Source organism: Vombatus ursinus, unplaced genomic scaffold, assembly GCF_900497805.2.
Source record: "Vombatus ursinus unplaced genomic scaffold, bare-nosed wombat genome assembly UNPS02015089.1, whole genome shotgun sequence".
In the NCBI taxonomy this organism is placed as follows: Eukaryota; Metazoa; Chordata; class Mammalia; order Diprotodontia; family Vombatidae; genus Vombatus; species Vombatus ursinus.
In genome coordinates this window covers 4952405-4965396 of record NW_020954867.1, presented here as the reverse complement: position 1 = coordinate 4965396, position 12992 = coordinate 4952405, and the positions used below count along the sequence as shown (strand labels likewise).

General features: G+C 33.8%; 1 protein-coding gene across 4 annotated transcripts in view; it reads left to right on the top strand.

Moving 5' to 3' along the window:
* DIAPH3 (diaphanous related formin 3) overlaps positions 1-12992 on the top strand; it is a 426288-nt gene that overhangs the window by 239688 nt on the left and 173608 nt on the right. For all 4 annotated transcript variants that reach the window (XM_027846174.1, XM_027846175.1, XM_027846172.1 and 1 more), the window contains 2 exons: positions 1244-1368; positions 8002-8166. In XM_027846174.1, coding sequence (XP_027701975.1) covers positions 1244-1368; positions 8002-8166 — 290 coding nt within the window. The remainder of the gene's footprint in view (positions 1-1243; positions 1369-8001; positions 8167-12992) is intronic.

The window sequence follows — 12992 nt, the reverse complement described above, 5'->3', positions numbered from 1 at the left end:
TGTCACCTTGTGCAGACCCTCATCAGCTTATGCCTAGGCAATTGCAATAGCCTTCTGGAATAATCCATCCTCCACATAACTGCCAAAGTGGTTTTCTTAAAATGCAGTACTGATGCTATTCAGTAAACTCCGGTAGCTCCTTACTTCCTCTAAAATCAAATATAAAATTTTCTTTTTGGTTTTTAAAGACCTTTTCAACTTTGCCACTTCCTGTCCTTTCAGTATTCCTACACTTTACTCATTTCCATATACTGTACTATCTAGCAACACCTCACTTCTTGCCATTCCTTGCAAAACAAAAGCAATTTCCTAACTTGGTACCTTTTACTGTGTGTTCCCCATGCTTATAGCATCTCTTTCATATCCACTTGTTAGCTTCCTTGACTACCTTCAAGACTCAGCTCAAATCCTAAGGAAATCCCAAGGAAACCCTTCCCATTCTCTGTGTGCTTACTCCCACTGCTATTATATATCTTGTATGAACATAGTTATTTGGTTCTTTGCTTCCCCATTAGAATAAAGACAGAGACTATATTTTTGTCACTCTTTGTATTCCTAGCACTTAGCACAGTTTCTGTCACCTAGTAAGTGCTTAATATGTTTGGTGACTGAGTAGAGCAAGCAGCTTCCATTGAGTAATGATGTAAGAAGCCTGTTTCCAAAAGTGATTGAAAAGTGAGTGAAAGAAGAAGGAATTGAGGCAATGAGGAAAGGTAACTTTCTAGGATGTGGCTAAGAAAAGGAGGCAACAAATAGGACAGTAGTTTGAGGATATTCAACTCTAATAAGGATTTTTTAATGATGGGGAAGACTTTGTTACTTTTGTAAATACCAAGGAAGGATTTAGTAGATGAGGGAGATTAAAAATTTGAAAGAAATAAGAGGACATCATCTCTGTTGATGATAGCATTTTCTTTTCTACTTTGATTAGCTTGGAGAATAACTTTTTTCCCCTTTAAACACAGCAGTATTTGAAATATGGCATTTTTTGTGTCAGTATTTCCTAAATTCCTCCTAACATTTTAAAAAGGATTATTACATGGAACTATATACTCTTATGGATCTTAGAATTAAATGATTAATCTTCAATAATCTTTATCATTTTTCCTATCTTACCATATGTATAGCTACATGTACATATTCTAATTTTACTGTGACTGTTTTTAATGCATATCCTAGAACATTGTACTTTTTAGTTAATGTAATACCATGATGCTGAGATCTTTAATATATCATGTTTTAGTCTCTGCAGAAAACCTGGACAAGAACTTGAAGCAGATGGGAAGGCAGCTTCAGCAGCTTGAGAAGGATCTGGATTCCTTTCCGTCCCCTGAGGACAAGCATGACAAGTTTCTAACAAAGATGTCCATATCCTTTTGACAGTTACATAACTTAGAAGACATCAGTCAACTAGTATGAAGATTTATTTAGTGTTTCAATTTGTTTGTATGACCCATATGCAAATTTCAGCATTCGTATTTTGTAAGTTTTCACCTTTTCATTACCATAAAGTAATTGATCAAATATTCAAAACCAATAGAACACAAATTTACCTTCTAAGGGCAATATACAGATTTATGTCTCATGATGTCTTTCCTTTCTTGTACTGGCTTGGGAAATACTCTTTCTCAGTTTTTCCCCTTTAATGTGTCCTTTCTTTCTGTCTTGGCCTCTAATACTGATGTGAATTAAAATAACATTCAAATCATGTTTATTAAGTATGAATATAAAAACATGGTTTGATTTACTGTACTGTTGGAATGTTTTAGGAATGAAAAAAAAGCCATGGGGCCTTATATGTTCTCTTGATGATATGAGTTAGGATCAAGATACTGTAAATCTCTTTATTCAAGGGAAAATTCATATTATATTTTTTCATAAATGCTTATCAATTTTCAGTTCTACTCTGACAAGCATTTTCAGTCCCTAAGTGAGACTTTTAAGAAACCAGTTGAACAAAATTTAAAAAAAAACAACCCTTCATCCTATATGCTTACATTCTTCCTATGAATTGAAGAGTTCCTTTCAGTTAAGTTTTTCTTTGTTATCACTAACTTTGTATATTAATATGGTGAGGTAGTGAAGTATTAAACTAATTCTGAAACTAATATTGTGTTACTTTGTAAGGAGTGCTATGAAAATGGACTGATATATTACCTTTTATGGTATAATAGGGTATTATTTCTTTATAATATTAAAATTCCACATAGACTTCTGAATTCTTTATGAAAGCCTTCTTTAGAAATTGAGCTTTTATAAACAAATTTTTATAGCTTTTTTTAAACTGAGGCACTTAAAAAGTAATACATAATTTCTCTCCTCGGCCCTCCACCTGTAACAACTTCCAACGAATTATAAAATCACAATGTGGTTTGTCATTTTAATTGTGAATGAGTTTGGTTTCATCTTCTTCACTAGCCCTTTCCCACAGTATTATAGAAATGTATTCCAAAAATACTAAAATCTAATAAATATATTTTTTTTCAACAGCATCTTCTCTGCTCTAGGTTCATATGAGATAGGGTTCCCTTACTATGATAAAATTGTAAGCATATTGTCACAATAGTTAGTTTTTTGACTGAAGATATCAAAGTTATTCGTTTACAAAAGATATTTTTATGTTGTATACTGGTGTTTCATAAGTTATGCATTCTATATGCTGCTTTCACTTTATTTGGCATTAGGGTAAGGTTATATTTGTAACAGACATGCCAGCATAATGTCATTAATGATTTTCATTTAAATTGTATTATCATGTTTAAATATTCATCTAAAACATTTAGCTATTATTTTAATCATTAACTATAGCCATCTGAAGTAGTTATATTCACCTGTTATTTCTCCCTGTGGGCAGGCAGCAATTTAGAAATGGTAGACTTGCATGTGGGTTTTGGTAATGCTTTGTGAGTGCATTAATTAAAAAGCCCCAATTTCATGAAAACAGGAGCTGTAATAAATTGTTAAGCAGAGGAAGTTTGATGTAAAGGTTAGTGAATCCTACTTGGCATAATGATGTCTGAACCTATCCATACTTGTATTAATATGACGTGGGAAGCTTTGAATGATGTTAATGTCTTGAAAGGCATGCAGCTCATAAAAAGCAGCCAGCATGCAATCAGAACAGGAAGGATAGTGCTTTGCTGGAAACACTTTTTCATTCTGAGTACAATTATACTTCATGGACAAGCAAGTGACTACATCCTATCACTAAATATCCCAACCTCGAAGCCTCTAATGAACTGATTAGCATTCTTGTATCTTTTGGAAGTCAGATATATGAGCAGTTGGTGCACTTTCATATTGACAAAGCTTATAATCATAAATATTCTTTGCAGACTTCAGATTACTCTAGTTTGCTGTTCATCTTAGGCAAACTAGTCTAAAAGCAATTAAATCTATATTTACTGAAAAGCCTTGTTTACTTTTGGAATGTCAAAAAAGTGAGACTTAGAATATTAAATGCATTTGTATAGATCATACCAGAATGGCAAATTGTATGACTTTCTTAGATCTTGTAAATGAAAGAATTAGGGGACCATAAAAAATACTTTAAATAAACATGTGTTTAGCCAAAGTTTAGATAATTAGCTCTCATACTTTCTGTTAGTGTTTAAGTTTGAGTATTTTGTTAAGTATAGTATATATCAAATATGTGATTTGAGAAGGAATGTTTTGATAGTCAGAATTATGAAGGCAGTAGTTTACATAATTAGTGTAGTAAAAGTACAACAATTTCTTAAATTCACATGTAGTTTAATTGATTTTCTTCTAGAAAACTAGTAAGTATTCTATTAGCTGTAACTTATTAATAATTTTTTTTGGAAAAATAGTTTAAAATTTTTACATGAAGATATTTTCCTCTTTGGAATTTATAGTATAAAATTTGTTTAGTGATTTTTTTTTTAAACTGTAGAATTGTGAAATTTTGCCTTTCTAGCATCATATTTGCTTTGTAGTACTTTTTTTCCCCCAAAGGAACTATTAATTTAACTTCTCTTCACCGTCCCCAAAACTCTAGACTCTAGTCTGGAATTATTGCATTATATCAGCTTCGACAGTTACTTTATCATATATTGTATTCTATAATGATATTCATATAACTGTGTCATGTTGATCATATTAAGAGATGTCATCAGAACAATTTACCATTAATATTTGTTGGTAAAACTCTAGTATGTAAGAAATATTTGGCTATTGTGTCCATTTTCTTTGTATGGAATGCAGTAGTATCACAGAATTATTTTGTATTAGAAAGTATAGGAGAAGGGAGAAATGCTGCTATATTTGCTAGTCTTAAAATCCTACATCATTTCTTCAGTGTCCATATTTCGACATCTAAGCTCTATTTTTTGTCCCTGATTTGAAATTTCCATTTATTTTCTTAGCCAAAGCCCTGAAGAATTCTATGATGCAGTTGAAACTTTTCTTTTCCTTAATAGTAACACTACATTTTCCATCTCAAAAAAAATTAGTAAATAAATAAGAGTCATCTTTGACCATTCCCATTCCTTGACTAGAACCAAAGGTCTGTTTTCAGTTTAATAGATGTAGAATGAAGAACTGGGGCTATGATTGCATTGACATACAAACCTCTCTCTACCAAGGCAGGTGTACACCTTTGCAACATATAGCATTAGAGAGTTGCCTAAAATACTGAAAGGTTAAGTGACTTGTCAAGTGTCATATAGCCAGTTGGTATCAGAGGTGGTACTTGAACTGAAGCCCTACTGGCTTTGACTTGGTTGTGAATCCAGCTTAATAGGTATAGTTGAAATACTTACTTTCTTTATGCCTCAGGTTCCCCATTACTGAAATGAAAGTACTAAAAAAAAAAAACATAATAATAATAATAATAATAATAAAGCCTTCTTCAGAAAACAAAACAAATGGCTCATATTCTGAAACTAATATCTTGTGTATAGCTATTTTTTAGCAGATAAATGTTATGAGATGCAGTGGAAAGTGGTTCAGCTTCAACACCAGAGTCTAAGGTTTGTTTGAAATATACTGACTATGTGACCCTGGGCAAATTCTGAACAACTTTCTTAATACTTCAACTTACAGAGAATGTACAGATCTCTACTGGTAGAGGGAAGGTTTTTGTCTTTACAATGTTGTTATTGTATGAACTTTTCCATTTCTGCTTATTTCACTCTACATCAGTTCGTGCAAGTCTTCCCAGTGTTTTCTGCAATCATCCTTTTCATAATTTCTTATAACATGATAGTATTCCATTGTATTCATATGTTGTAATTTGTTCAACCATTTCCAGGTTGGGGGACAATCCTCTTAGTTTCCAGTTACCACCATTAAAAAAAAGTGTCTGTCAGTATTTTGGTATGATTGATCTCTTTTCATATTTCTTTGAGGTATAAACCTCAATGTAGTATTGTTTTTTAGGGCATTCTTCTCCTCATTGGCTTTTTGGACCTCTTTTGTCATTTGGGTTAGGCTATTTTTTAAGGTGTTATTTTCTTCAGTATTTTTTTGGGTCTCCTTTAGCAAGCTGTTAACTTGCTTTTCATGATTTACTTGCATTACTCTCATTTCTCTTCCCAGTTTTTCCTCTACTTTTCTTACTTACTTCTCAAAATCCCTTTTGAGCTCTTCCAAGGCCTGGGACTGATTCATATTTTTTTTTGGAGGTTTTGGATGTAGGAGCTTTGACTTTGTTTTCTTCTTCTGATTGTATGCTTTGATCTTCTTTGTCACCAAAGTAAGATAATGTAGTCTGACTCTTTTTGCGCTGCTTGCTCATGATCCCAACCAATTACTTGAGTTTTAAACTCTTTGTTAAGGTAAGAGTCTGCCTCCAATGTGGAGAATGTACTGTCCCAAGCTTCGGGGGTTTGTGCAGCTGTTTTCAGAGATACTTCTAGGGACCTGAAAATTTTCAGTTCTTCCAAGGTGTTATGATAAGGGGCGAGGTGTTTCCTCTCCACTGCCAACAAGCTGCACCATGCCAGTGCTCCTCCTCGCCCCAGGACTGCCCCTCAGAACTATGACCCAGATCCAAGCATGGGCAAAGCAAGAGATTCCTGCCTCAGCACTGGCAAAGAGATCCTTGCAATTCCCCTCTGTTCAGCCACTCGATTCCCCCTCAGTCTGTGGGCCAGAAGCTCAGGAGGCAGCTGCTGCCCTGGGGCTGGCTGAGACCTAGCTTCTTCTCTCACTGCAGTCACAGACTTTTCCCACTAACCTTCTAAGTTATCTTCGGCGTTCATGGGTTGAGAAATCTGGAAACTGCCACAGCTGCCTGTGATTCAGTCCTCTGAGGCCTGCTCCAGGTTTGTTGCGGCTTGCTCGCCCATGCCGAACTGCGCTCCTCTCCCCTCCCGGCGCGATATACCTTTCTGTTCCATCAAGTCTTGCGCTGGAAATTTGTTTTAGTCTGTTTTTTTGGGAGGTTCTGCTGCTTTAGAATTTGTTTAGAGCTATTTTTTTTATAGGTATTTGGAGGGGTTTGGGGGGAGAGCTCAAGCAAGTCACTGCTTTCCCTCCTCCATCTTGGCTCTGCCCCCCTCAATGTAGTATTGTTGGTCTGCAATTTCATAATTGTGTGCATATTTCTAAATTAATTTCCAGAATTGCTGAACCAATTAATAGTTCTACCAACAGTGCATTAATATCCTTGTTTTCCTACAGCTTCTTCAACATTTGTTGTTTTCCTTTTTTGTCAATATTCCAGTTTAATGAGTATGTTTTTGCAGGGTTGTCTTTCTTCTATGAATGATTTGATTTGGAACATTGTTTCATGTGGATAATGATAGTTTTGATTTCTTCCTTAGAGGACTGCCTATCCATATCTTTTGACTATCTATTGGGGAATGCCTCTTACTGTTCTAAATTTGAATATAATATGAGAGAATATAAATTCTCTCTACATGGTGTCCTGCAAGTCTTAGTGCAATTTTAAGCTTTAATTGCCTTAATATGCTTGAAATTGTGCTAACTTGTTTATAATATCTTGCTTTATACCTAAGAAATGTATCTCTTTGGAACTTATCGTAGTATATGGTATGAGATAATGGTTTATCCCTAGCTACTAATAGATTACTTTTGTGTTCTTCCATTAATTTTTGTTGAAAAATGAGTTCTTACATCAATAGCTGAAATCTTTGGGTTTATCAAACACTATGCCAGTGTGGTTCTTTGCTTCTGTATGTTGTGTATCTAATAATTTACCACTTATCCTCTCTAATTTTTAACCAGTACCAAATCATTTTGATGATTGTTGCATTTGATGACTCACCCACTTGACTTGCTTCTACCTGAGTATGTTGAGAATAATTTGGATCTCACTAGCTTTCTTGGCTTGTTTATAGAGAAGTTACTTGGGAAATGAATCATTGGCTTTGAGATTCTTCTTTTCGAGAAGAGGAAGATAGAAAAGGATCAGCCTTCATAAGCTACACAATATTCCATGTGTTTTCATTTAAATAACAAAACATATAAAATTCTGAGACTTTGTTTCCAGTCCTACCCCTCTTCCTTTAACTCCTTCCCACTTCCCCAGTTCCATTGGCAGTCAGAACATGTGGGTTTCTAGCCTTAGTATTCCAACTAACAAGTTATTTTTTGTTATTCCAATAATTTAAGCTCCTTGATCCTCATTTTCTTTATCTTTAAAGTAGAGATGATAAAGTTTTCTTTCTCTCAGTGTTTTTTTTACAGTCAAATGAGATATGACTAAAATAGATTTGCAAAGTTAAAAGTGTAGTTTATTTTTTTGTGTGAACCTTACATGTATTTATGCCTAGGGCAAAAGGGGAAGAAATTTGAAATTTTAAAATTCTCATCTCAAAAATGTTGAATTAGTTTAGATTTTATCAAACTGGAATTTATATTAATGATTTTAAAATTACATTGATAATCATTTTACTGTCTTTTGAAAGTGGTTAATTAATAGAGAAGATATGTTAATGTTGCAGTTATTATAAAAGAGACATGTTTATTAAACCATTGACATTCTATATCCCTACTACCTTAACTGTAGCATACAGTTTTGTGATCTCTGCAAAAGAACAATTCCAAAAAATTTCAAGAATGCATGAAAACATGGAAAAATTGTATCAGAGCATAATGGGCTACTATGCTATTGACATGAAGAAGGTGTCTGTGGAGGAATTTTTTACTGATTTAAATAACTTCAGAACTATGTTCATGGTAAAGTAAATCTACTTTGGTCTTTTAAAATAATGATTTCTTTCTTGTAACATCTCACTTAATGTTTCCTTGATTTATTCAAATTGTTTCACTCCTACTTTTGTGCTATATCTAGCAGTAAGACCTTACTTTTTTAATTTCCAGATTCTAAATCTGTGGACAATGTATATCTGTTATATCCCTGTACTTTCTTTCACATCTTAAACTATTATCTGTTCATAAAAGATTCTTCCTGACTGATTATAGAGCACTTTTATAACAAAATGAATTTATATTCTATGAATTTATTTCTTTATACTCAAGATCAGTTTGTATTTTTAACGTATATTTTGCCAAACTAAGTATAGCTCTTATGAATTTTTATTCCCCCCATTTTTTTCTTAATACTTTTTACAATAAGCTACGTGGGATTTACCTTGAAATGGATTTTAAATGCCTAGGATTTCCTTTGGCTTTTTAAAGAGGGAGGTCTCTCTTTGGTATTGAATACTTTCATTTAAGGATTAAGAAAGATCTTTTGAAAAGCATTAGCTGATAAGATGCAAAACCAACGTATTAAAGTGAAGAAGTATTTTTGACTCCTTAGGGATGCAAGTAAAAATGTCCCACAACTAAAAGAAAGTTGTTATTAATAATTATCTTTTTCTTTTAAGGTGTTATTTGGGAGAAGAAAAAAGTTTTTAGTTGTAAAATAAATGCGTTTTACAACTTTAGTGGCATATATATAGAGAAAACTTAATCTTGAGGCGTATATTTTGACTCAGACTACTTGACACTTGGATAAGTTCATGTGGACTGCAATTGAAGAGACTCTTGTCTGACCCTTGAAATAAAAACTTATATCTAAACTAGTAAATGAATAAAACTACTGAAAAACAAAGATAAGTTGCCCTCAAGACAGCAGTTTTGCAGGATTTCTTTCTCTGCAAATTTGACGGGAATATCTAAATTGATGCTGGGGTTTTGTTACCACATATATCACTTGAAGGAAGTGAACCATTAGATGGGAATTGCAAACTTAGCATATTGTGGAGGAATTGTTGACTTTGTGGAAAATGTTATTCGATGTGTTTATGTTATATTTAAATTGTTTACAAGGAGAATTATAGAAGATTACAGAAAATAAATCTAGTATTCATGTTTGCCCTTTTTAAAATGTACTGTAAACTAGCAATTTAATATAGAATGTTAGAATCATGACTAAATGATTCATATATTTAGCATTTACATTTGCAGTTGGAATCTTAAGATAAATTTTTAGATGAATAAACATTCCCAAAGAAGTTAATCAATAAATATTTATTAAACTCCCATGTGTCAGGCATTATACTAAGTGCTAGGGATGCAGATACAGTCAATGAAACATTCCTCACTCACAAGAAACTTATATTCTAACAGGAGAGCCAGCAAGAATATTTATGTAATATTGAGATATATAAAAACATACACACATATATACACATGTATGTGTGCATAATATATAAATGTACCCAATAAATATAAAATAATACATAAAAAGTAATTTCATATAATGTTTAAGAGACAGAGCACTAACAGTTGAAGAGATCTGGAAAAGTTTCACATAGAAAGTGGTCCTTGTACTGCATCTTGAAGGAAGAGGGATTCTTTGAAGCAAAAGTAAGGAATGTATACATCGCTTTAATGGCTAGTGAGGCACTGAGGCAGGAGATGCAGTGTTGTGTGTGATGAACAAAAAATAGTTCTCCCTTTTGGCTGGATGGAACAGTGCAAAGCTGGGAGTAATATGTAGTAAGGTTGGAAAGATAAGTTGGGGCAAGGTTCTAAATGGTTTTGAAACCTAAACAGAGAAGTTTACATTTGATATTAGAGGCAGTAAGAGCTGCTGGAGTTGATTGAATAGTGGAGAGGCATAGCTAGACCTGGGCTTAAGGAAAATCATTTTCACAATAATGTGGACAAATTGGAGACTTGAGGCCAGGAGACCAATGGAGACTATTGGAGTAGTCCAGAAAAAAAGGTGATGAGGCACTGAATTAGAGTGGCCACTATATGTATAGTGAATACAGTGAATATTAGAGGTGTTTAAGGTATAGAATTGATAAGGTTTGGCAACTGATCATCTTTGTGAGGTGAGGGAAAATGAGGAGATGAAGCCAGCACCAGGATTTTGCACCTTTGTGACTGAACAGATTGTGTTACCCTAGACACTCATAGTGATGAAGAGGAATGAGTTTGGTAGAACATATGAGTTCTGTTTTGGACATATTGAGTTTATCAGTATCAGTTGATATCAGTGCTAAATGTGAACCTAGACCATTAGTGATATAAATGTGAACAGCTAAGTTTAGAAATTATAGCTAGATATGTATACAGCTTTTTGCGAATTAACAAGAGATCATAGTTGAACCCATAGGAGCTAATGAGGTTCCCAAGAGAAAATGTGGTGAGAGAAAAGATCTTAGAACAAACACTTTAGGTATACTCATAATTAGGGGGTCAGTATATATGGTTCAATATGATTGAGCAAAGGAACAGTCTGATAGAATGAATATGACAGAATGAAGAAAGTGCTATAAAAATTGGGAGAGTTGAGATACTTAGGAGCAGTTATTTACAGTGTCAAATACTGTAATGATATCAAGGAGAAAGAATGAGAAAAGTCCTTTGAATTTGGCAATTACGAATAGATTATTGATTACCTTAGAACAGTTTCGATTGAATAATGAGATTACAAAATGGATTTAAATAAGGATTGAGAAGTAAGGGTAGAGGGAAGTGGAGGCAAGGAGATACTTTTTTATAAGAGTTTAGCTTTGAAAATGAGGAAGGATCTATAATGATAGCTTGAGAGAATGATCTTATCAAGGGAGAGGCATGTTTGTAATTAGGAGAGCTTGAACCAATAGATAGGGATAGATTAAAAATTGGAGGGTCCCCCCCTTTTTTTTCCTCCTTCTCTCTTCCCCCACTCTAGAGATGGCTACCATTAGACACAAATATGTATATATAAGTAAAATCATTCTGTACATACTTCTATTAGTTTTTTCTCTGGATGCAGATAGTGTCTTCCTTTTATTATACTGGCCCTTCCTACTCATGAACAATTAATATTTCTTCAATTATTTAAATCTGATTTCATTTGTATAAAAAGTTTTTTTTAAATAATTTTGTTTATGTGGTTCCTGGATTTTGGAAAAAAATTAATCTATATTTAAAAGAAATAACAAGTTGTACATAATAGATTGTGCAGTCATTTTTTTTATTCTACTATGTTATGGACATTTTTGTTTTATTAAATTAAAAATAAAATAAAATTTAAAAAAAGTGAAGATTGGAGTTTAAAGGGAGTGATTTGAGGGCAGTCTTTGGGAGAAGGTACAGGAAAGGATCAAGCTTACAACTATAGGTGTGTTTTTGCCAAGGAGATAGGCCACTTCTTCATCAGAGATTGTACTTCAAGAGAGAAGAAAGAAAGGTAAAGACCAAAAGTTTTGAGGTGTGTAGTAGAGATGTCAAACACCTGCCCCATATACCCTGGAGTATGACTGGAAAAAGTAATTGTGTAGGTGAGCCTTGCCTTGAAGGAATTCAGAAATTCTAGGGGAATTGAAAAGGGAGACTTTTCAAGGAGTGAATAGTCTGCAAAGGCATGAACATAGGAAATAGAATGTCACATACTGGGAACCACAAATAGGCAATTTTTTATGGAATACTGAGAAAGTAATATAAAGTAAGTCTACAAAAAGTGATTAGAGTCAAATTGTGGGGATTTTTAAATGCCAAACAGTGGAGTCAAGCCTGTGTTTTAAGGTCTATCATTTTAGCAGTTATATGGGAGATTGATTGGAGAATGGGGAGATTAGCCTCAGGAAGATCAATTAGAAGGCTATTGCAATAGTCTAGAAAAGAGATGATAAGGCCCTGATTTAGGGAAATGACCCTGTTGGTGGAGAAAGGGGAGAGGTGTTTGGAAAGTAAAATCCACAAGACTTGGCAACTGGCAAAATGAAAGAGTGCTAGATACAAAGTAAGAAGTCTTGAGTTAGAATCTTAGCTTCGATAATTACCTCCAATAACACCTGATCTGTTGTTTGTTTGAAAGTGTAGTGGAACTTGGAATTTGTGTTCATTTATATTGGGCATGGGATAAGGATAACTAAAGACCCAAAATTTTTATTTGCTCTAGAACAATCCAGAATAATTCTTCAGTCCAAGAGAGAAAACAAAGGAATTTTCTTTTAAGAAGATTGCTTCGAATTTTAATATTTTAATGAATATGGTAGAACATTTTCTCCAATACTCTAATTTTAGTGAATTTGCTATAAAGTATATGCATTTTAGACCAAAGGGAGATTAGTTTTTGAGACTGTAAAACATCCTTAGCATAAGATTCTCTTCAGTGCTGGTGTGGACTGTTACAGATATCAGTTAATGAGCATGTCAGCTAATCAGTAAATCAGTAACATTAAGCACCTACTATGTGCCAGGCACTATGCTAAGTGCTAGGGATACAAAAAAAGAGGCAAAAGACAATCCCTGCCCTCAAAGAGTTCACAAGTAGTAGAAGTGTAGTAGAACAAATATGTATAAACAAGCTATGTACAGGATAAACCAGAAGAAATTAACACCAGGAAGGCATTAAAATTAGGAACATCACTTTGGCAACTGAATCAAGGATAGATTGGAGTGAGGAGAGACTCGTAGCAGGCAGACTCACCCACGGGTTATTGCAGTAATCCAGATGTGAGCTGATGATGGTCTATGCCACAGTAGTGGCATTTTCTTTCAGAGGAGGAAAAGGGGCATATTGGAGGGATGTTACAAGGTGAAATTGACAGGCCTTG